Raw genomic sequence first — 25,616 nt, forward strand, 5'->3', positions numbered from 1 at the left:
TATATATATATATATATATATATATATCACTCTCACTCTCACTCTCACTTTCTCTCTCTCTCCCTCTCTAATTATTTCTTATTGAATTAAACTGCTCTTTCAGGTTATCATTCAACCAACTGCTAATAGTAGTCGCATTGCTGACTGGTATAAAATGCAGAATACTAAAAACTTTCCAGACAAGCTTGTCATCAAAATTGCAGTAAGGATGGATAAACCACAGAATATGAAACATTGTGGGTAAGGAAGAATAAGTATTATTTGGTTGAATTTCAGGGAATATTTTGTTTTCTAAAGCATGATGAGCAAGTTGCTAATAAATTTCCAACTACTATGTAGCATTTTAGAATTGGGTAGCAATTTCTAAAACTTGTGTTTCAAATTGCTATACGATGCTGAACAGAATGTTCCCGGAATTATTGTATGTGGGGTTTTCAGCTATAATGCACAAATAATTAGTACATGGTGCATCATGCAGGTTCAACAGTTATCCAGTTATTGGTCTTGTTTGCAGTCATAATATACACTTCTGTAATAGATCTTTATATCAGATTTCTTATGATCAATTGCAAGTTTAAATGTATTTTTCAGTGTTTTGTGTATAGTAAATAATAAAATGGAAATTTTAGCTTGAACTAAATTGTAATTCTTGATATTAATATTTAACCATATTTATTTTTGTTTTTGATTCAGTTCCAATCATTTAAGCTGATCTGCTTTTTGTTCTTTTAGGTACCTTTATGCATTTGGTAAAACAGTCTGGAAAAAGTGGAAGAAAAGATACTTTGTACTTGTTCAGGTATGTTTTTTTCTCTTTTTTTGTTTTGTCCATAATTTAATTGTTTGTGCCCAACATATATAGCAAGGTGTAAACATGTATTGCTTTGTGTGCCAAACCCCATTAGCACCGTTTACTTCTTTACCAAATACATGCAATAATTCTATTATTACTTACTGATTGTGAATTTAAATAGACTATTTACAGTAAAACCCTTTAAAACGATACCTAGGGGCAGGATGTAGCCCAGTTGTAAAGCGCTCGCCTTATGTGCCAATGCACCATGGCTGGTATATCAACGGTTGTGGTATGTGCTATCCTGTCTATGGGATGGTGCATATAAAAGATCCCTTGCTACTAATGGAATTAGGTAGCAGGTTTCTTCTTTAAGACTAAAAAGTACCAAATGTTTGACATCCAATAACCAATTATTAATAAATCAATGTGCTCTAGTGGTACCGTTAAACAAAAACAAACTTTAATTTAAAACCAGACCCTCTGTAAATCGGAATTCCCTCTACATGCAGTGGATGTTTTTCATGGTTCCTTTTTAAATTTCAGTACAGAACAGAACCTCTCTAATCAGTAACCAGACTTTCCATGGGTGTCCAGTTTAGAGGGTTTTCACTGTTTATTTTTATTTGATGTCATTATTTTAACAGTCTTTTATTTACATTAAATCTGTTGTATTTTATTGACATCCAATAGCCATTGATTAATAAAACAGTTTGCTCTAGTGGTGTCATTAAACAAAGCAAACTTGACTTTTGCTGTGTTTTATCATATTTCTAGTAATTTTCTACATAACTCTTGATATGAATGTTTAGTTTGTCTGTTCATGTAGGTTTCTCAGTACACATTTGCTATGTGTAGCTATCGTGAGAAGAAACCAGATCCAACTGAAATGATGCAACTTGATGGATTTACAGTTGATTACTGTGAACCACTGCCAGGTTTGTAGCTTATTGTTATTTTCATAACACTTCCTAAATTGATTTTTATTCACACATCCCCATTTAAAAACTCCAGTGTATGTTGTCAATGTTTTGAATTAATGGTGGAATAAATTGCAATAATTTCATTAAACTTGATTGGATATTTTCATATGTTAAAGGTCAAGGTCATAATTTGCACATTTGTTAATACTTTTATTATAGAGGGAGACAATCTTAATAGCTGGTACCCTAATTTTTATATAGGAGTTATGAACCTTTCTGAATTATTATCAAAATATGTCAAACATTTGTAGCTATTGAAACTTGTCATATGTTTTACAGCTTGAACATCATATTTTATCTGTATATCAAAAATAAAACCTTTTTGAAAACAATGTTTTGCTGTCAGTGTCTCTCCTGTGTGTAACATTTTGATCTGATTGAGTTAAAAGTGCATAACGTCATTTGTACCAATCGTGATGACATTATGTGCTGTTGTGATTTTACTGTTGCTAATTGAGTTTTATTGGCGACTATTAAAAACTAGAGTCAACAGCTTTAAAATCAAATAATAATTGTGTTTTATAGTTATATTACCATATGAAATGAAAATTGACTTTACATGTTCAAATCCTTTGAGACCCAGGATGTCATCTCCAACTGTATGACTTGCTGTCCATTGGGGGTGGGACGTAGCCCAGTGGTAAAGCGATCGCTTGATGCACGGTCGGTTTGGGATCATTCCCCATCGGTGGGCCCATTGGGATATTTCTCTTTTCAACCAGTGCACCACAGCTGGTATATCAAAGGCCATGGTATGTGCTATCCTGTCTGTAGGAAAGTGCATATAAAAGATCCCTTGCTACTAATGGAAAAATATATCGGGTTTCCTCTTGATAACTGAGTCAAAATTATCAAATGTTGACATCCAATAGCTGATGATTAATAAATCAATGTGCTCTAGTGGTGTCGTTAAACAAAACAAACTTTCTTTTACTGTCCACTGAAAAAAGCATTATGTTAGACCTAATTTTTTGGGGTGATATTTTGTAGAACTGGAGGGCGGCAAATGTTTCTTCAACCTGGTGAAAGAAGGAGACAATGTAACATTTGCTACAGAGGATGAGTCGGAGCGTACGTTATGGGTTCAGGCTATTTACAGAGCCACAGGGCAGACTCACAAACCAGTGCCACCTGTTGTCCAGACAAACAAAATTAGCAACACACAGATTTCTAGGATGCAAGGAGGTAAAAATCAATTGACAGATATTGTTAAGAACATGCATGCATATAGATTTTTTTTTTTTTTATTGTTGTACGTCATGTTGTACGTACAAAGACACCTAATTAAAACGCAGTACAGTACAGATGGTTGGTTTATAAATAGACAATAGAGGTTGTGTTCAGGAATGTTGTAATTCTGGTCTATAAAATACTTAGTTATTTCACTGTGATTATTTATAGTAACTGGTAGCTATTTATATACTGGCAGCAGACAGGATAATAAAAGGAATGGTTTCCTGTGTCTTATTATTACTTTTTTTCAACTGGTATTCTCGGAGTGTGTTTTTCTTGAATGATATTTAATTTACTGGAATATGTTGATCCATGTTTTTTCAATGGCTTATTTTCATTGTTATGTACTGTTTTACAGATGCCGACAGGGCTCGAAAGCATGGTCTTGATGAGTTTGTTCAAGGCGACCCATGTACATTCGATCACCATGATCTGTTCAAGTTACTGCAAGTCCTCACACTAGACTACAGATTAGATGATGCTTACACCTGTCTGGTATTTATGAGCAACATATGTATACCCTTTTTTTTTTTTTCGGAGATTTAGTGTGGGTTTTTTTGTAATAGTTATACAGTTATGGAATATATTTTTGTCATTGATTAGTTTGATAATGTAGAGAAAGCCATTTAATAACATTAATTTTGAAAAAACAACACTAAATAATTTATTTGCATGTTATTGTAATAAATGAATAACATAATGTGGGATTTTTTATTCTAACTACTGCTTCACAATTGGTATATTTATATTAAAAGTCCATGTATGTGCTATCCTTACAGATGGAAAACGTTTCTTGCTGCTAAACAGTAACAGTAGCTGATGAGGTAAAAGTAGGCTTCATTTCTCTCCTAGAGAGCTGTCATAATTATCTAATGTTAGGCTTAAGATAGTTTTAAGTAATGAATTTAAAAGTTGTTTTGGTATGTATTAATATGTTAACTACATTATTTCAACACTGTTATTGCCATTGCAGGGATGGTTCAGCCCAGGCCAGGTGTTTGTGTTGGACGAATACTGTGCCCGGTATGGAGTCCGAGGATGTCACCGTCACTTGTGTTACCTCAACGACCTGCTGGAGCGAGCTGAGAAAGGCATCATGATAGACCCAACACTGATTCACTACAGCTTTGCATTTTGTGCGTCACATGTGCACGGAAACAGGTACATCAATAAACATTTATAAACAATTGAAAATCACTCATAAAGTCTTTAGAAGCATAACAGAAATACACTGATAATATGCTGACTTTAACATTTTCATCATAACAGAAACATGTAATGTTCTTGTAACTCTAGTACCTTCTGTCCTTCGTATCCTCAGTATTTTGTCATTTGAATGTTACTTAGGTGCTAGATGGATTATATTGAAACATAACATATATTGGGCTATTAGTATATGAAAAAAGAAATGGTCACCCAGTAAACAATAGCTACAGCTGCATAAAATCACATTCCTGTTTTCGGTTACACTTGATAAGATTTCTTGCCAGTATCACAAGTGAATTTTTTATTGGATAAATGTGTAGTATATTAAATTGTTAAATATGTGAATCAGTTTCCATTTTTACAAATTGTCGTCTGACTATCTTTAGTACAATTGAAACATTCCTTTAAGGGTTTTTTTTTAGTTGTAAGGTTTTCTAATTTATAAGGTCAATAATTAATTAGTAATAAATTAAGATATGGGGATTAAATTATTATAATCATAACATTTTGAGAATGTGCTTATCTTCACAGACCTGATGGCATTGGAACTGTTTTGTATTGTGAGAAAGAGAAGTTTGATGAAATAAAGGAAAGACTGAGGATTCTTCTTGAAAACCAGATTACTCATTTCAGGTAAAACTGTAACTCAACGTGTTAATAAACTTTATCGCAGACTCCACAAGGAGATAATAAATTAAACATTTATAAATATAACTCAACAGTTAGAAAAGAACTGACATATGCCATATTTGTTGTAATGAAAGATACTGTTCTTTATAGGTTGCTTGGGGGGGGGGGTTTTGGGGTTGTTTTTTTTTTAATAGTACATTGCTGTTATTGCCTCATGTGCAGAGTTGCAGAACAATGCTGATTTTACATGATATATGTATTTAGAGTTATTTAATTTTTATTATAATCTACTAAGTGTTTAGCACTTAAGATGACAAGTATATGAACTTTATACTGGGTTTTTTTTTTTTTTTTTTTTTTTTTTTACTATATAGGATTTAATTTATTGTTTGTGTTTTTAATAATGGGAGTCTGGATTTGTTTTGGGTTTTTTCAGATACTGCTTTCCATTTGGAAGACCAGAAGGTGCACTGAAAGCCACACTGTCCCTTCTTGAAAGGGTAATTGTTGTCATATTTTGCTTTAGCTGATTGTTATTTGAGAATAAAACTAGTTGGTCTAACTGTTAGAAATATATTTTAGTAAGACTTTTAACAAATATTTTCTTTTACTTTCAGGATATTTATTATTATTATTTAATGCTTCTGGCACTATTGTTTTTTTTTGGGGGGGGGTGGGGGGTTGTCTTCTGTACCTCATAATAAGTATTGTCTTCTGTGTAGTTTTCATAATTGATTACATACTAGTCTGAAACTATGGACCAAAGTTATTGTTGGGGTATTTTGTGTGGGGGTTTTTAATGCACATGTTTAAGCATTGTAAATGTATGTAGTTACCGTATTTGACCGGAAATAAGCCCATGTCTTTGAATAAGCCCCCCTCTGTTTTGATAGCATTTAAGAAATTAGGCCCTCATTCGTAAATAAGCCCACCCCCAACTTCATCACCTTATAAATAACACGAAATTGCAAGTTTGCTCAAAGTTCATTTACCTCCTGCAGATAATTAAACACAAATGTAACACAATATTTTACCACCAGTGAGATTTAGCAGTCTAACAATAACAGTGTGTAACATTGTTTTCAATTTCATGCCTGCAGTATTTCTCTGAAGTATCCAAGCCCAAGTATGAACTAAAAACCAATGTCTATTTTTACCACAACACTGGGTCCGCAGTTAATGCTAATTAAGCAAATACCTTATTCTGATTGGCTAAGAACAATGACCTTAGATTGATAATTCTTTGTAGTGTAAGCTGGCTGCCTGTGTCAGAAACGTGTGTATACGCTATTGAGTTTGTTGTTAATTGCTGTTGTTTTAAGTCTTCTCAGCATTAAATTTTGGATGTAAATAAACAGCACTGGTAAGTAATTGTAACATAGAAGGTGTGTTTCTGATAATTAGATACTAGTAAAAAAACCCACAATTTAATTAATAAACAATTATTATTTATTATTAACAAATTAATGGAACACTAATTAATAGATGTGCTACTGAAAGTTTTTTGTTTTTTTCCTAGTTCATTTAAGTATTGTTATTTATTTTAATTATTATTATTAAAAAAAAATTCAACAAAACTGGCCCCTTGTCTGGGAATAAGCCCACCCCATGCTAAGCTCACAATGAGTTGTCTTGGCCCCCTGGGCTTATTTCCGGTCAAATACGGTAATATGTGTAAGTCCAAAACAGGCTTTATATATTTGGCTCTGTATGTTGGTTTGAATTCTGCCAACTGATACTTTACTTTGTGTTTTTAAATATATTTACTGGGTCAATGTTTTTGCTGGTGGACATCCTCAAGTACATCATTAGCCGCATTGCAATTTAAAAATTGCTGTTTATTAATATCAGACTTATATTAGTTTCAAACCAAGTGTTTTTCAACTATGGTTAATAGGGCTTTCATTTTTGTGGATGCCACAGCAGTTGAGGTTGCGGACCGGCCTCGGTGCTGTCATAATTAAGCCATCGGACATGAGTCTGGTAGGTACAGGGTTCACAGCCTGGTAGCAGTTCCCACCTAGAGCGAGTTTTAACGACTCAGTGTGTAAGTGTAAGACCACTACACCTTTTTCTCTCTCACTAACCACTAACAACTAACCCACTGTCCTGGACAGATATTCCAAATAGCTGAGGTGTGTGCCCAGGAAAGCATGCTTGAACCGTATTTGGATATAAGCATGGAAATAGTTAAAGAAGAAGATTGCGGGCTGTTAAATGTCAAGGGAATCGTTGCAGTAGGTTCGAATCCTGCAATTGACACTTTGTGATTTTAAATATTAAACAGGTATTGATGAAAGACATTGTGACCCCAGTTCCACCAGAAGAAGTCAGACAGGTGATCAAGAAGTGTTTGGAAAATGCTGCACTTGTCAACTACACAAGAATCTCAGAATATTCAAAAATTGAAGGTACTGACACGTGCAACATTCACTATCATGGGATTTTTTTCCCTCTCTCTTTCTTCTCTAACAATTAATATTGGTTTCTTTGACTTAAATTGTTTCAAAACATCAAACTTTGAAATACATTTGACTGTCATCACTTTCAGTTAAAGTTTTAACTCAGATTTTGATATTTATTAATAAGCAAAACATTTATTTGGTAAGCTTTATGTAATGTATCAGAAATTTATTATAATGCTTGATAGGTTTGAAAACATTTCTGGCTTTCAAAACAAAATAATTAGCCACAGGTTTTATCTATCTCTTTTATACACAAAATATCAGTGACAACATTTGATGTCTTAACAATATAGGGCAATTGTTTTATGATTTTGCATATTGAAGTTATTCCAATTACCACTGTCGTGGTGGCAGTAATTAGATTTTTAATCAGTATGTTATAGTGAATACTGATTGACTGTGGACTTTTTGTATTTGAGATAATGAAAACAACTATATAGTAGTATGTGTGAAAATACCAGACAAACTTGCTCACCACAATCTATCAGATTTGTTGTGACCTTTACTGAACAAACAAGTGTGTTTTGGCATAATTATTTTTATTGTTTCAAATATAAGGAAGTCCAGGGTCGATCAGTATTTACTGTATGAATTGAAATGTAACAGTTAAAAGATATTTTTCTTCTATTAAACTTGAAGGACGTAAAAAAGGTGAAGTTTTAAAAAGTCATTCACTATTAGCACATTACTTTGATATTTTTCGTTCAGACACTTGTGATTATTTTTAGAATAGTCCTGTGTGTTCAGATTAGATGCATTTATTTTGTATAAAGTTATGTAGCTTCTGCGTTTCAGTATTTTATTAAAATGGTTGTTAACAAAATACTCGTTTTTGTCTCACATTCATTATGATGGATGGGGAGTGTTTGGAATGAATTAGATCAGTATGTTTGTAAATACGTAAGCTGTAGTCCATCAATCCATTATGCATACTTTAAAATAATATTAATTAATTGGTTAACAGAGGATGTAGTTCACAGGTAACAATCCTTGCCAGAGGTGCAGAGGGTTACAGGATCAATTACACATTATTTAGTGAAACTTTTTAACTCTTTGATTCTATGGGTGGAACTTGACACACCAAATCTTTTAATGTGCTATCCGGTTTCTGCAAAAGTTCATATAAAAATATGTTCCAATCATTACACTGGAGACAGAGTGAATGAGTATTTTTTATTTAGTAGAAATGGAAGACATTTTCTCTTTTTTATTGCAAAATGCATCATCGGACTGATTTGTTACTATAAATTAATTTGATGGTCTCCATAATGTTCATTGTTAAAAACTGCTAAATACTGCAAGTCATCGTGGCATAAAATTACTTGTGAGACTGATGATTACTGCTTATGGTCATTCAATTTCATCTGTTTGTAAGACACATATTGTCACTTTTTTAAATTGTAGCACTGCTGATTTTAGGTAACACTTACTGAGCACATAATTGCATAGTAACTTATGATTTATTGTTTATTGAATGTTCACTTTTGTATTGGAACATGTTAAATTTTTTCTCCCTAACCGACACCATTATTTTATTTTATTTTTTCATTATCATTTTTGTGTACATCTTGTTTTTCGAATATAAAAAATATTGGCTGGAATTCTTCACAGTACCTATAAAGGTGTTTTTTTAAGACTTCAATAACTGCATTATATGGCAACCAATTAAGTGTTAAGCAATTATTAATTCCATATATGATTTTCCCTGGTAAAGGTGATATCTATATCCTCTAAAACATTTCCTACAATTCTTTGGCAAGTCGTCTACTTGGCTTGGGTAGTTAATTTGTTTATTTACACATTATATGGACTTTGGGGAGGGGGAGAACATGGGGTATGGGCACTGATTATATGCATTAGGCAGTACGAGTTTTATGAAAAAAGAATTGGTAAGCATTTTAAAGTGTGTATATTTTTATTGTGTCTCTGCCACTTTTTTAGGAGTTAATGGTAGGTATTGATGTAGTAATGTTTTAGGTTCAGTTTAGAATTTTTTGTTTTGTTTAGTCCTTGCTTTCAGTGTTGTTTTTTGTGAAAAATGTGTTGTTTTACCAGATTTCTCTTTTTTTTTAATTACTAGGTATTGTAAAATATAAATAAATAAAAAATTTCAGGTGCACTTTGTGCATCATGAAACAGTTATACCAAGCAAATATACTATGGTTAAAAATATCTAGGTACATATCAAAGTGTTATGTCCCACTAGAACGTCAAGTGGGATGTTACATGTCAACATCATACAACTGGTGCATTACGACAACACCAGAATGTTAATCAGTTGAGTTTAGTGATATAAATTGAAATCGATTAATGGTATTAAAATTCGCTATAATTTTTTCGGTACATAAACATGATTCAAAATGGAAGCTCATTTAATATTCTATAAAACCATTTATTTTTTAGTAAAGTTAAGTTTATGATATTTATCGTGGAATCGACTTTAGTTTCTCTAATAGTTTGAAATATTGGTCCCTGCAAAATTCTCTACCACCCCAGTGCAGCCTCAAGCCCAGAGCATCTAGTTCTAGGACCTAGATCATAGTTGCCTTTATGAACCAAGCCTTTCCCTTACTATGACATTGAACTCCCAGCAAATTACATAATTATATACCTGCATCATAGATTGAATTACCTTCAGGTTACTGCTTTGCTTACTGTTAACCCTACATTCATTATGATTTATGAAAGTTACAAATCACTCGAAATGCTTCTTCTGTAATCAGCATATATATATATTGGAGAAAAACTGTATACAATGAAACCTTGCTAATCTGTCCCACTGCCTAGCCATTTCAGAGATGTTGGTGTCTTTAGTATACAAACCAAAGAAGCAAATTTGAGATCACTTTTTTTTCACAGCAGTTGTTTTCATTTGTGACTAACTAGATTTAGAAGCAGAATATCCAAATTAATGAGTAAATTTCCAACACTGAAGTTTAGTGTTTTAATCTTAATGTCCATAAGGTAACATTTCTGATCAACTGCAGTCAGCAAACAAGGTTTCACTGTTCACATTTGTTCAGAAGGATGGTTTTAGTTCAAACCGGGCTGACATGATAGTCAAAATATATTGGTGATTTAGAGACTTCTAGTAAACTGCCGAATGAATAATTTAAAAATATGTTTGTGAAGAGTTAGATTGTGTAAGATTAAAGCACAAATGATATGAACAGTTTGTTACAGTATTTTAACAGTAAACTGCTAGAGTATAGTGTAATTGACATGTTTTTATTTTATAATTATTATTTTTTCAAATTAAAAATGAGTTAAATGTGACAGAAGCACAATTTTTATTCATCAAGTTCTATAATGCATGTTTCTTAAGGCAACGACAATTAATTCTTCATCTGTTTTTCATGTGTATTGGTTTTATTAATTTTTAATTTATTAAAAAAAGCTCAGGATCATTTATAATAGTAGTTTTTGTGGTTATTCTGTAATAATTACGGTAATACTTACAATTAATTTTCTTTTGTACCTCCAAACAGAACAAATGATTGTACATAATTTAATCCTTTGGTAATGCTAGGCTAAATATGTTCGCCTACATATGTTAATTTAGTCCTGACTTTATTCTTTATTCTGTAAGGCCTTGTTTCCAGCCCAAACTTCTTACAATGAACAAAACTGTTTTACTGTTTACAAGTTAATGTGAATTCCTTTTTTTTTTTTTAAATATGTATTAAGCAGATTCATGAATGTTTTGTTTGAGATGTGTGCATTATTATTATTATTAAGGAAATGTTATAATGTACAAAAATACTACTAATAATTATGTTTATATAACACCGAAATTGTTATTACTAACACATTATAAATAAATGAATATATTATTTTATATTGTGTCCACTTCGATTTTTGTTATAAAACTTCGATTTATTTTGTTGATTTTTTAAAGTGGTGTTAAAATATAATACTTCAAAAAATTAATCCTATTTAAAACGGGAAAGAGGGGCGGGTGTCTAGGCAGAAATATCATGTTAGCAAGTTGTCTACATTGCCGTTTAGATGCTCTTGCTGAGGACGTACCACCCAAGAAGAAGCTGGAAGATATTATGCACCTCACAGAACTATGCATCGAGGTTCTACAGCAGAACGAAGAACACCATGCAGAGGTTTGTGTTTAACATGTATACATTAATATTCATTCAATCATCATCATCAGGTGTTGGCTATTTTCTTTGGTATGGGTTGTTCAACATGTATACATTAACATTCAATCATCATCATCAGGTGTTGGCCTTTTTCTTTTGTATGGGTTGTTTAACATGTATACATTAACATTCAATCCACATCATTATACATTAACATTCAGTCATCATCATCAAGTGTTGGCCTTTTTCTTTGGTATGTGTTGTTCAACATGTATACATTAATATTAAATCATCATCAGGTGTTGGCCTGTTTTTTGTATGGGTTGTTTAACATGTATACATTAACATTCAATCATCATCAGGTGTTGGCCTTTTTATTTTGAATGGGTTGTGTAACATGTATACATTAACATTCATTCATTCATTCATCATCAGGTGTTGGCCTTTTTCGTTGGAATGGGTACATGATGATGTATGTGACAAATATTTTTGATGCAATTATGTATGTCAAAATATGTTCATAAACTTTTGATTTTAGTCATTTGATAAAACAAAGTTAATTTATATTTTATTCATTTTGTAAATCATGACTGCTTGTTGGTGACAAAATAAGTTTGTCCATCAAGCTATAATGAGTTTTTAAAATTAATCTGTTTTATTTTTAAATTTAGATCTTCATGTAAAACATTTTTTGCATTAAAATATATACATCATCAGATATAGGGAAAGTATTTTGGATCACAAATGTTATTGTTATTAGTTGAGTATCATTAAACTTTGCTTGGCAATACACCCCAAAAGTTTGTGGAATGTGTATCTGAATATCTGTTTCGTGAATTTTGTGCTTCGCAGTTTACCTTTGATGGCAGTCATACTGAAACTTGTCTTTGAAAAAAACAAAAGATCATCCAATACTATTTTCTGTTAATTTTCTAAGAAACCCAACTCTCATGTCACATTATTTAACTTGTGGATGTAATTCTGAGCTGAAATGACAAGTTTTTGTAAAACTGCAAAAAGTTTGCTGTTGTGGCAAGCTTCCTGTCTAGTGCAGTCTGATTTGGTGTTGGAACGCAATGTGAAACCAACCATGTGCATAAGTTGCATGGGTTAATATACACAACTAAGGTCAGTTGAGTGTATTTTGCACTTTGGTTATTAATTTATCTCATAGTTGATTAAAAACAAAATATATAGTAGACTGCTGGTTATGTGATGGTTCATGTTTTGCATAGGGGCCCCTTTTTGCTCACATGCAAAGCATAATGTGAAACCGTAGAATGACATTTTTCTTTTGCCATCGATTCATCAATCTTTGTAAAACCTTACTTAAAGTCAGGTTAACATTCCTATGTAATCATATTTCCACTTTTGTCTTTATCTCTGTGTTTAAAAATAACATTCTCTTAAAGGTTAAGGTTTGGGGGGGGGGGGCTTTCATTATTCCCTTTTGTAATAAATGTTTTGGGGAGGGGGATTTTTTATATATTTTTTTAATTAGATATTTAATGAAAGTCAAAAATATGGAAGGCTTTGCATAAAGTTATAGAGAGATGGTTTTTTGTTGAGACTAATGTTAACAGTAATGTTCTTAAATGCTCAACAATAAAAAAAAAGATATGCAAACTAAAATGGGTTATGCAAATGGTTTTTTACATAATGCTATTTCAAGTTATGCGATTTTAAAATTTGTGATGGCCTGTATTCAGTACATAACATTCTTAAATGTGTTATGCAAATATATTTTTTACATAACCTTATTTCAAGTTATGCAGTTTTAGAATTTGTGATGGCCTATATTCAGTACATAATATTCTTAAATGGGTTATGCAGATGTTTGGCAGAGTTCGACAAATCCGCTAGCCCGACGCCCGTGGCTAGTGGTTTTTAAGTTCGGGCTAGTGAGAAACGCAAAACCACTAGCCCCTGCGGGCTAGTGGTTTCCCCCCTCCTCTCGTCATCGCTCAATCGTTTTTTTTTCTTTCTTTCTTTCTTTTTCTCTCGGCTGAAATTTCGTTTAATAAATTTGATTGTGACGTTTGTCATCGAATAATATCAACGCAATCAGTATATAATAATAATAATCCACTTGAGCTAGGTCTGCAAACTGCAGTAACATGCTATCTCTACATCGTCACAGTTACAGCATGTATTGTTTACCTTTCCCTTTCAAGTTTCTGGCACAGGAAATAAAGTCTAATGACATGCGTGTTTTGATTGGTTAGACACGTCACGTGGTAGTTAATCTCGCACATATGTTTTAGGCTAAGAACTTGGAAATCACCAATCGCGACGACAGGTTAATCTCGATCAAGTAAACCCCAGCCATGCTTTGAATTTCAGTGTTTGTTTTATTTACCTATTGTTTTCTAATTTAACACTTTGCTAACCTTTGGTTATCGGCAATCAGGAAAACAATTTACTTTAATGGTAACCGCATATGCAATGACTCGGCTTGGCCTTTTACATGTAGCGGTTTGGATAATACGTCACAGCTGCCGATACAAGATAATACCTTTTTTGTTCATCAATTAACAACGGATTAGATGTCGCCGTTATATTCTTTTGATATCAGTCTGACACGGGATAATGCCCTGTATTTGGCATCACCGTTCCTGGCGACATAAATAGTAGGCCCTAAATATATAACCAACTACCAAATACACTGAACCATCTATTACCGTGTGTCACACTGTCGTACCCTCATTTAAATTTAATTATTTTGATAGTGTGTTTAGATACCAACCAAAAGTTTGCTCAATTATTTTTCCCTGGGGGAAGGGCAAAAACGAAAACGGGACAATGACGATGGATCATACTTGACAAAAAACAAAACGTACGACACGACAAAAAAATGAAAGTTACAACATGATTTAAGTGTTTGTTTTATTTTACTGTTATACTCGTAAATGTGTAATGTTACAAAAATTATATAAAAATCCAGTTATAATTGATCAGGAATTTGGGCTAGTGCTTTATCTTGGTGGGCTAGTGGTTTTCACAAACCCACTAGCCTTGTGGCTAGTGACTTTTCTAAATATTTGTCATACTCTGTGTTTGGGTGGGTTTTTTTTACCTAACCCTATTTCAGTACCTAACATTCTAGTCATCATGGCTTTGTCTGTTATCTGTTTTACTAAAAGTAAAAGTAAAGTTTGTTTTATTTCACGACGCCGCTAGAGCACATTGATTTTTTATCTTATCATCGGCTATTGGACGTCAAACATATGGTCATTCTGACACTGTTTTTAGAGGAAACCTGCTGTCGCCACATATGCTACTCTTTTTACGACAGGCAGCAAGGGATCTTTTATTTGTGCTTCCCACAGGCAGGATAGCACAAACCATGGCCTTTGTTGAACCAGTTATGGATCACTGGTCGGTGCAAGTGGTTTACACCTACCCATTGAGCCCTGCGGAGCACTCACTCAGGGTTTGGAGTCGGTATCTCGATTAAAAATCCCATTCCTCGACTGGGATCCGAACCCAGTACCTACCAGCCTGTAGACCGATGGCTTGCCACAACGCCACCGAGGCCGGTCCTGTTTTACTAATGATCATGGCTCATATCACATTAACTTGTGATGTCTTATGCAAGTTATTTAAAGAAATGTACATAAATACATATGCATAAAGTATGTACATAAAGTGTTCTTTATGTCGGGTTCATGATTTTACCTCCATCTCATTTTACTCTAGAATGATTCACTTTTGTAGAAAAAAATAGTTTATAAAATATTAATTCCAGTTTTTTTGCATTTAAAATATATGGTGCAGTTGTTTAACTTGATATTCTTGAATAAATGTATATAATTTTAAATTGTTGTCTGATTACTGAAATCAGCTGAAGTTAATCTAATTATTATGCTCTGGTTGTAAAAAGTGCATTCTACTCAACTGACCTTTGATACTACATATTTGCACACGATACTTTTCTTAATAAGATCTCATGTTTTGTGGGTTATCATTACAGTGACGTTATACTTGTGAATTGTGATCAGCTTATGTAATGACTGTTAAGTAATCGTTTTATGTTTATAAAAAATTAATTAATATGAATTTTGTTCCCTTTTACTTTTACATTTTGATCAGGCTAATAAATAGAACATTTTGAGGGTACTGGGTTTTTTCTTCTGCAATAGAAGATACATAAGTACCATTAACTAAAATATATATATATATATTTTATTTTTTTTAAATTATTTTATTTATTTTTATGGGCTTTTTTAATCAGCAGTTGACAATGCTAAAATAATATATACTTGTATTAATCTTGTTTTATACTAAATGCAGTGTAACCGTATGTAAACCTTAAACAGCCTTAGATATAGTCTTAAAATTGGTATTGGTTGTCATCTTGTATAGTACAGATTGACGTCTTTTTATACTGGCTACTTAACACTGATTTCTGCTAAATCTTTGTTTGTTATACAAGATAAATAAATAGCCTTTATTAGTCCCCTATCAATCCAAATGGAGGGGACTATAGGTTTCATCTATGTCCTTCTGCCTGTCTATATGTCTGTCTTTTCATCTGTCTGTTTGTCTGTCCATCTGTGTCCAATGCAGTCTTCCGGATCTTTTTCTTCACAATGCCTTGAGATATTAAGGTGAAATTTTGTGTATAGCTTTATCATGTAGTGTTACAAATCAAGTTTAGCTTTCATGGCAATTTACCTAATTTTTATAGAGTTATGACCCTTGAATTTAGAAAATAAGACAATTTGTTGGGCCCAGTAGGGGACATGTATTGCTTTAGCAGTACTTTCAGAATGCTTGTTCGAACTAAAAAATAAACCAATTGGAAGGTTGGGAGTGGCGTAAAAGGAGAATTATAGAATTAATGTTAGTGTGTACAAACTACCATGTGACTATAAGTAAATACAGTAATACTGTTGCCTAGGAATGTTTGAAATCATTGTCAGTAGCCATATTAAGATGTCTAAACTGAGAGTATGGAGGTAAATAATGTTAATGAAATAGCATTAACAACATTAAAGCTAGATGCAAAGTGTTTTTAAACTGCTGTCACATTCACACCAAATAACTGTAATGGCAGCCAAGCCAGACTGCACATTGACTGTTGAGGTCTGTTCTACAGATATTGGTAATTACCACAACCCAATAACTGTTCTTTCAAACTGCATGATCAAAATATTAATTTGCTGTTGTGCTTTTTATCTTCTTCTGCTGTAGGCATTTCGATCGGTGAGTGACCCATTCTGCGAGTGCAACAACACACATCTTGTTACATTGTCACCAACAATTTGCTTGCTATTTTCATTTTCCTATTTTTCAAGCAATGCTTGAATGACAAATAGAATAGATGAGAACTCATAGGATTTGTTACTGTATTGACTCACAAAATAGATTAAAATTCACTTTCCTTTTTGCAAATAGATTATTAGTAACACACATCTTTATACAACTGATTTATATATTTTTAACTTTTCGTTTAGCTTGTAGGTTTAGATATTTTATAGCAGTTATGCATGATATTTATAAAATATTGTCATACATTGTTCTGATTTTAAAACTAAATATATTGTTAACATACTTATTGTCTCAAAATAGAGTACAGTATATATATTAAATCTTAAATCAATACAAGTTTATATCTTTTTAAGATTACTGACTGTAAACTGCTCATTATATTTATACATCTTTCAGACTGCTTGAGTATGTGATTTGCATGAAAGCAATTTTCAAACTACTTTCAAAATTATGATTTAATGCTCTTTTTTTTTTCCTTCACACTTTTCTATTCTCATGACTTTTTTCATGAATTGTTTTAATTATCACACAATTAATTATCAGTTAATTAATAAAAATTATTTCTGTGCAGCAAAAAAAAAAATAAAATAAAAATGTTAAAAGACTTAATAGTGACAAGATGTGTGTCAGTTTCTTGTTACATAACCTTGCTTCAGTGTTTACTAAATTGACACCTTTCTGTTAATTTTTTTCTTTCCCGAGTTTTTCCTTGCAAGACTTCATGCAGTTGATTTTGTTTCAGTCTTCAGTTGGTTTTTATCACCCTTATTTACAAAATCAACATTTTCATAGTTTATCATCAACTCTTACATCATCTCAGTGTGATTTCTAATGTCTGAGTTATATTTTCCGCACAGTTTTCATAACATAACATTGCCGTATCATCTGTTTTTAACTAGATGTGTAACCTTGAAGTTAATTACTAAATTGAATACATAGTTTTGGCTTTTCATCTAATTCGTCTACCGGGTAATAATTGTTTTGTGTTATGAGGGATACTTTCTTTTTAACATTTTACAGTGACATTTCATTACGATAATCGTTAAGAGCCAGATTGTTTGTGTAATGTATAATTTAAAAGGTATCTTGTTTTAACTATGCTGTTTACTGTAGGCATTTGCCTGGTTTAGCGACTTGCTCGTACAGCATGCCGAGATATTTTGGTCCCTGTTTGGTGTGGACATGAATGCAGTTCTTGATGCCCAGCCACCTGACACCTGGGATAGTTTTCCACTCTTCCAGCTGCTCAATGATTATCTCAGAACAGATGGTACGTCTTTCATAGACTATAGTCCGTCCTATAGTGAAAGCCTTTTTTTTCTTACTATGGAATTTACTATAAGTTATTTATTATTTAGCTTTTTGTTTTCGAAATTGCACACAAAAATGGTTTTTTTTTTTTTTTTTCAAAAACACTTTTACTCTTCTTCTTAAATCAAACCAAAATGAAATATAGGGCTAGTACTGGGTGGCTTTATTTGTTCGGTAAAAAATTGTGTCAATCTTCAATTTCTTTCGCCAATCTAAATATGTATTCGCCAATCTAAATATGTATTCGCCAATTACATTTTGGCATTTCAGTCCAAATATCTAGTTTTTAATCTTGTTCCTTATGATATTTATATAGTACATGCTAAAATGTACTTACTATTCAGTTTACATCTTGTATGACATTGTTTTAGGGGATCTATTTTTTACTAATCTAATAGTAATAATGAAATGCTGCTGATGTCTATAGGGCTGGCCATAGCCCAGTGGTAAAGTGCTCGTATGATGTGTGGTCAGTCTAGTGTCGATCCCCGTCGATGGATTCATTGATAGTCAGTGCACCACAAGTGGTATATATCACAAAAGAGCAGTTTTACTTTTTGTATGCATCAGATAATGATATAAATTGTATGTTTTTCTGTAATTTGAAAGAAGCAAGTGAAATTTGATCCAATATATATGTTCCCCAAAAAGATTCACTGGACTAAGATATACACTACATATATTTTTGCACCACAAGTGTGAAATGGTAAGGATCGGTATATAATGTTTACATATTTAATAACCTAACAAGTTATATCATTCAATATCTTTCGAGATATGTGTGTAAAATGCTGGAATAAATGTAGTCCAGAACAGGACCCAATGCCCTTTTGTTTTTATTACAATTTTTTTTTAAATATGATGAGACATCAGAATAATTTTAAAATGACAAAAGGAGTTTATAAATGTCCAGTTATGGAGACGTTCAACAATTACATAACGTAGGATCTGACTTTTTTTTTTTTACTCTGCCCCATTACGTTTTGTAATGCTGACAATACTCAACCCTCTAAAGTTATGTAACAATTGTCTCCCACCCACTTCCTTCTTTTCTTGTCACTAACATTAATTTTATCAACATTATAAATTTATAAACATTAGATTTTCTGTTCTTATTTTGGTTTTCTTTTTTGCTTTATATAAAGATAAAGCTCTAGTCCCACCAGACACTGCTACCCCTCCAGATATTGTTCCAATGCCACAGGCATTTAATTTTTTTTAATTTAAAGTGCCTAACTCTTGATCATACCCTACCCCATGACCTCGTTTTGTAACTACCATCCTAACTTACCTGTATGATTTATTACTGAATACAGTGCATAATTGTTTTGGTGTCCAACTCCAGATTGCCATTCACCCAAAATAAAGACAAAGGAAACGTCTTTATATGTTATTGCTATCAAAACACTGGTGTGCGACTCTTACACAAGTGGAAAAATGCTTTCAGTTTTACGCCAGTTTTGAGAGAGTTGTATTTCTGTACTAGGGGTGGAGGAATGTATCATATTGGCATTTATATTATATCAGTAGATTAAGCAAAAATGAATTATAATTTCGCCATTTAATATGTTTAAAATATAATCTTTAAACTTAGAAAGTTTAAACTAATAATGATTGTATATAAGTGAGAAACAATATGTATTTCTCAACAACGTACCCACTTCGTGGAAATGAACTCAACCACGTGGCCTAGATTTACAACATTAACCGGTACGACAAAACACGACTAATAAAATTTAAAACTTGTTGTCACTAGTAATCAGACATTTAGTATCAACAATGCAACATGTCTTAAACAGTATTTCATTTTATTTAATCGCATTGTCTAACTTTACGACAAGCAGCTGGAAGTACACTACTGAAGAGTAGCAGGGCTTGCGCTGTCGTTCGCCAAAGTCGCCAATTGCGGAAAAGAAAAACAAATGGGCAAAGAATTTTCGGTTTAGCGAAAAAATTTGCGAAAGATTTTTTCCCCATCACGATTTTTAGAACCAAACGTGTTCAACCAGTTTTGTTCAGTTGATCTGCCTCGCGATGTGAATAAGCGTTATTTGCATGTCCACGTGGCCAGTCTACTATTTAGCAGCGTAGTGCCAGCTGCTTGTCGTAAAACTAGAAAACACGATTAAATAAAATGAAATACTTTTTAAGACATGTTGCATTGTTGATACTAAATGTTTGATTACTATCGACTACAAGTTTTACTTTTTATTAGTCATGTTTTGTCATACCGGTTAATGTTATAAATCTAGGTCACATGGTTGAGTTCATTTCCACGAAGTGGATGCGTTGGTGAGGAATACATACAACCGTGTCCGGTGTATCGGCACGTCCGGTGATTCGGCGCACTTGGTATTTTGCTTAAGAAATTGTCATGTTGTCGGTGTTTTTAACGAATTAAGTTCAATTTCTTTTTCATTGGTTAATCCAGTATCAACATATTTATTTTAAGGGTGCAATTAAAAAAAGAAAAAAGATTTATCAATAATTATATCATAATTTCAAAATAAATCATTCACCTGTTTTCGTGTATATAAACGCGAAGTAGGTCAGCCTTATTGATATTAAGAATGTTAAAAGCAGTCGAAAAACACCTTTCCCACATTTTTTAAATTATAGTAAACAGTATACCGTATATTGCCATGTATTAGCCGACTTTTGAAGTCTAGAAATACTTTCCAAAAGAAGAGAGTCGGCTTATACACGGAGGCAACAAATTGGTTCATAAAATTCCGATCGAAAACACTCCCGACCCCGACTTACAAATTTTGATCAGACCCTTAGAGCCTTTCACAGCTTATGTAACAATAATTTGTGCACAATATAAATAATACTCCCCGTCATGCAATATTATGTAGTTTTTTGTTCTTGAATGCATTAGTAGTTTGATGAATAATAATAAAAATTACTTGTTTTATTGTCATTTCAATGGTAAAACGTGTTCCGCCATCTTTGTTTGACACCTCTGTCTATATAATTTTGTAAGCTCTTATTTGATTGGATTACACAATTTTGTGTAAACAACAGCCATGGACCACAGAATCGTTTTTCTGTGTGTATGGGGAAAACAGGGATTAAACATGCCTTAATTAGTTTATTATTTGCTGTCCAGTGAATAATTTAATTACTTATGTGCAGTGATATGTTGTTACAGCTTGAATTGTTTATTTTCCTGTTATGATTTATCGGTGCTAAATTATTTTTGCACGGCATGGAAGACGTTAGCATTGCGATGACGATTACCGTGTCTGTAATAATTAAAGGGGAAACAAATACAGTGAAAAAGAAAAGCACAAGTCTATTTGTTGACAGTATTATTGAAACCAATACAATATACAACTGGAGAAAAGATGACTTCGGCTTATACATGAGGCCGATGATTTTGTACTTGATATTTAGGGTCAAACTAAGAGGTCGGCTTATACAAGGAGTCGGCTAATACACTGCAATATACGGTAAATGTAATTATTTTTGTTCAGTTATTTTTATTTAAACTGAAAAGGAAAACACAGACAAATGCAAACAAAACGAAAATTTTACACCTTAATTGACAGTCATTCCAGTATACAATTGTCACATTGTTATAAAAAATAAAAGCAAAATAAGATCCATGTGTTTGCAAAATCTACCCGAGAAAAATAAAATCCATGTAGGCATCTTAGCCATGTATGACAATGAACATGTATACATCTGTAGTACTGTGCGGCCCACTCAAAAAACCAATTCTGAAACTGATCATGAGATGGGTCATGTGTGATCGTTCATTTTCATTGTAATATTTTTAACAAGACAAAACAAAAAAGTACTAAAATAATTTTGGGACAATAGTGTAGCATTTATGGGCTAAAAGTGAGGTCATGGGCGGTCTATAAATAGCAGGGTCAACAATCCACATCTACTGCGCCGAATCACCGGACATGCAAATCGTTTTGGATACAAGGGGGTGCCTATATTTATGTACCATTTTAAAATGTTTATTTACTACAGACAAAAAAGAATTTGTAGCGTATTTCAGATTATGCACTGCTTCATTGGTGAGAGTCACATTTTATTAAGTATTTCACAGTGTTCACATAGAAAATGGTCCTTGAATACTTAGGTGCGCCAATACACCGGACACCACTGTATTGTTTCTCACTTATATACAATCATTATTAGTTAAAACTTTCTATGTTTACAGATTATATTTCAAACATATTAAATGGCGAAATTATAATTCATTTGTGCTGTATCTACTGATATAATACTAGCGCCGACATGATACATCCCACCGCCCCTTGCACAGAAATGCAAAACTCGAAACCGGCGTGAAACTGAAAAAGTTTTTTTCCCCACTTGTGAAAGACTGTTGCATGCCAGTGTTTTGATAGCAATAACATAAAAACATTTCCTTTGTCTTTATGCTGGGTGACTGGCTATAACCTTGAGTTGGACACCATACCAATTATGAATAGTATTCAGTTATAAATCATACCGGGAAGTTAGGAGGGTAGTTACAAAACGAGGTCATGGCGTAGAGTATGATCAAGAGTTACATACTTTTAATTCTTTCGTCTTTTCATAAAATAAAACAGCCTGTCTGGCCATTTTGTTTCTTTAAAATATGATTTTTCTATTATATATACAATAATACATCTATTACCAAAGTGATTAAAGATACATGCCTACAGGCCTGTGGCATTGGAACAGTATCTGGAATGGGTAGCAGTCTGGTGGGACTATTGAGTTTTATTTTTATATATAAAGCAGAAAAGAAAAAAGATAACCAAATTAAGAACAGAAAATCTAATTTTATAAATTTATAATGTTGGTAAAATTAATGCCAGTGACAGGGAAAGAAGGAAGTGTGTGGAAGACAATTGTTAAAGAACTTTAGAGGGGTGATTATTGTCATCATGACAAAACATAACGCAGGCAGAGTTACAAAAAAAGTCAGATCTTACATTATGTAATTGTTGAACGTCTCCATAATTGGACATTTATAAACTTCTTTTGTCATTTTAAAATTATTTTGATGTCTCATCATATTTTTTAAAAATTGTAATAAAACAAAAGGGCATTCTGGACCTTATTTATTCCAGCATTTTGCACACACATCTCGAAAGCTCAGATACTGAATGATATAAGTTATTAGGCTATTAAATATGTAAACATTATGTACCGGTACTTATATTTCACACTTTTGGTGCAAAAATATATGTATAGTGTATATCTTAGTCCAGTGAATCTTTTTGGGAACATATATATTGGATCAAAATTCATTTGATTCTTTCAAATTATATCATACAATTTATATCATTCTCTGATGCATACAAAAAGTAAAATTGTCTCTTTTGTGATATACCACTTGTGATGCACTGACTTCAATGAGCCCATCGACGGGGGATCGACCCTAGACTGACCGCACATCATACAAGTGCTTTACCACTGGGCTACAGCCAGCCCTAGACATCAGCAGCATTTCATTATTAGATTACAAGATGTAAACAGAATAATAAGTACATTTTAGCATATACTATATGATCATAAAGAACGAGATTAAAAATTATAAAATCTTTTGACTGAAATGCAAATATGTTACTGGCGAATATATATATTTAGATGGCGAAAGAAATTGAAGATTGGCGAACAAAAATAGCAACCCAGGGCTAGCCCTGAATAGACTGGCCTCACAGACATGCAAATAGTGCTTATTTACACCATGAGGCGGATCAATAGAACAAAACTGGTTGAAGAAATGTTTGGTTCTAAAAATCGAGATGGGGGAAAAATTATTTCGCAATTTAAAAAAAAAAAAATCGCAATTGGCGAATAGAATGATGTGATGGACTATAGTCATTTTGGGGCAGGATGTTGCTCAGTAGTAAGGCGCTTGCCATAGGTGAACCACATATAGACACACCCATACTCAACAGCATTGTGTTTAGCATTGTGTTTTCCCAATCCCTGCCAGTTCCCTGTGACTGGTATATTGAAGGTATGGTAAGTACTGTCCTGTCTGCAAAAGTTTCCTATGAAGACTATGCATCAGTCTTACCAGTGTCTTGACATCCAATAGCTCTTGTGTTGTAATTAAACAAAACAAACTTAACTCTCTATTACTAATAGTATTGGTAGCATTCACATACCAGATTGCATTCATTGTGGTGGTGGTGGGGGGTCTTAATTTTGTAAAAAGTATGACTGCTGTTAAACATAATCGTAAAAGAGTCTGCTTAATAAACTAGATCAGTATTTGGTGTGAAAAAGATGAAAGCAAATAATTAGTTGGTCAGGTGTGTTATATGGTACATGAGGATCGGCTGAGTTCAAACTAAAGGCCACTATTCACAATTCAGAATCTTACCTATGTAGATTATGGCCTTATATTATAAATATTAATTATCACTTATATTTATAAACGCAAACACAAAGCCACACACGCAGTAAAATACATCAATCCAAGTTTAGAAACAATTTTAACAGATATAGTTTATTGCATGAGTATGGCTTACAGTTCACATACATTTGTTACCTAAACAAAATCAATAACCAAAAAACCTAACTTTTTACTGGATATTTTAGAGTACATTAATTTTGAATCTGCAAAGACATTTTTGTTACTCTTTTCAGAAAACTTATGCAATGGTCGATTTCATCAGCAACTGAGAGATGTTTTTGCACCACAGGTTGTCAGATACGTTGATTTAATGGAATCATCTATTGCCCAGTCAATTCATAAGGGTTTTGAACGAGAGAAATGGGACCAAGTGGGGTATGTTGTTTACACTAAAAGAGAATTTTGTAGCAGTCATTTATGAATTTTAAGTGTCACAACTAATATGGTACATACCAAATAGTTGCTCATTAAACAATGTCCTGGTGAGATGGAGAAAACTCTTTGTTTTTGGTTACCTAACATAATATGTTATATTAAAGAGGGTACAATAAGTATTAGGTATGAGTAGATTTTTTATTTTGTAAGTTGGATGTGCTACAGTTTTTATAAACGTTCAGGAAAAAGATAATGATTTTTTAATGGCATGATATAATCTTGTGTTAAATTATTTTTTGACATGGGTTGTATGTCGTATATTTGTTTAACAAAGGAATGGTTGTGGTACATCGGAAGACATTCTCTGGAAACTTGATGCCTTACAGTCTTTTATCCGTGATCTCCACTGGCCAGAAGAAGTTTTTGCTGAGCATCTTGATCACAGACTTAAGCTAATGGCTGCTGACATGATTGAGGCAGCTGCCAAAAGGTATATGTATAGTCTTGTTGCATTTACTTCATGGATTGTCACAAAATTGCCTCATTTTTACAAATACTTTTTTTCTTCTTCTTCTTGCTAACTGCTTCCCCATTACAGTTGTGTCTCCTGACTTCTCTTTCTATTGACTTCTTTTTTTTTCTTTTTTTCTTTTTTTAATGTTTTTGAAAATATAATAATAGATGATCCATATATATATATATATATGTGTGTGGTCCATAAAAGACAGTGCGCTTAAGGATATGAGATGGGAGTCAGCATTAGCAATAACGATGGAGACCATACTTGTATTTCCATCATTGTTATCAAAATAATAGTTGTTATCTTTGTAAAAATGTGTTCTGCTTCCTTTAGAACACTATATAGCTGTTTTG

The 25,616-nt window shown here is 32.7% G+C and overlaps 1 protein-coding gene across 2 annotated transcripts in view; it reads left to right on the plus strand.

Moving 5' to 3' along the window:
* Positions 1-25,616, plus strand: part of LOC121367934 (calcium-dependent secretion activator 1-like) — a 72,320-nt gene that overhangs the window by 38,991 nt on the left and 7,713 nt on the right. For both annotated transcript variants that reach the window (XM_041492393.1, XM_041492394.1), the window contains exons 7-19: positions 104-240; positions 733-799; positions 1,623-1,731; positions 2,767-2,961; positions 3,368-3,504; positions 3,983-4,170; positions 4,747-4,848; positions 5,282-5,345; positions 7,133-7,256; positions 11,319-11,425; positions 17,792-17,948; positions 24,602-24,743; positions 25,078-25,233. In XM_041492393.1, the coding sequence (XP_041348327.1) occupies positions 104-240; positions 733-799; positions 1,623-1,731; positions 2,767-2,961; positions 3,368-3,504; positions 3,983-4,170; positions 4,747-4,848; positions 5,282-5,345; positions 7,133-7,256; positions 11,319-11,425; positions 17,792-17,948; positions 24,602-24,743; positions 25,078-25,233 (1,685 nt within the window). The remainder of the gene's footprint in view (positions 1-103; positions 241-732; positions 800-1,622; positions 1,732-2,766; positions 2,962-3,367; positions 3,505-3,982; positions 4,171-4,746; positions 4,849-5,281; positions 5,346-7,132; positions 7,257-11,318; positions 11,426-17,791; positions 17,949-24,601; positions 24,744-25,077; positions 25,234-25,616) is intronic.

Source organism: Gigantopelta aegis, chromosome 3 (genome assembly GCF_016097555.1).
Source record: "Gigantopelta aegis isolate Gae_Host chromosome 3, Gae_host_genome, whole genome shotgun sequence".
Taxonomy (NCBI): Eukaryota; Metazoa; Mollusca; class Gastropoda; order Neomphalida; family Peltospiridae; genus Gigantopelta; species Gigantopelta aegis.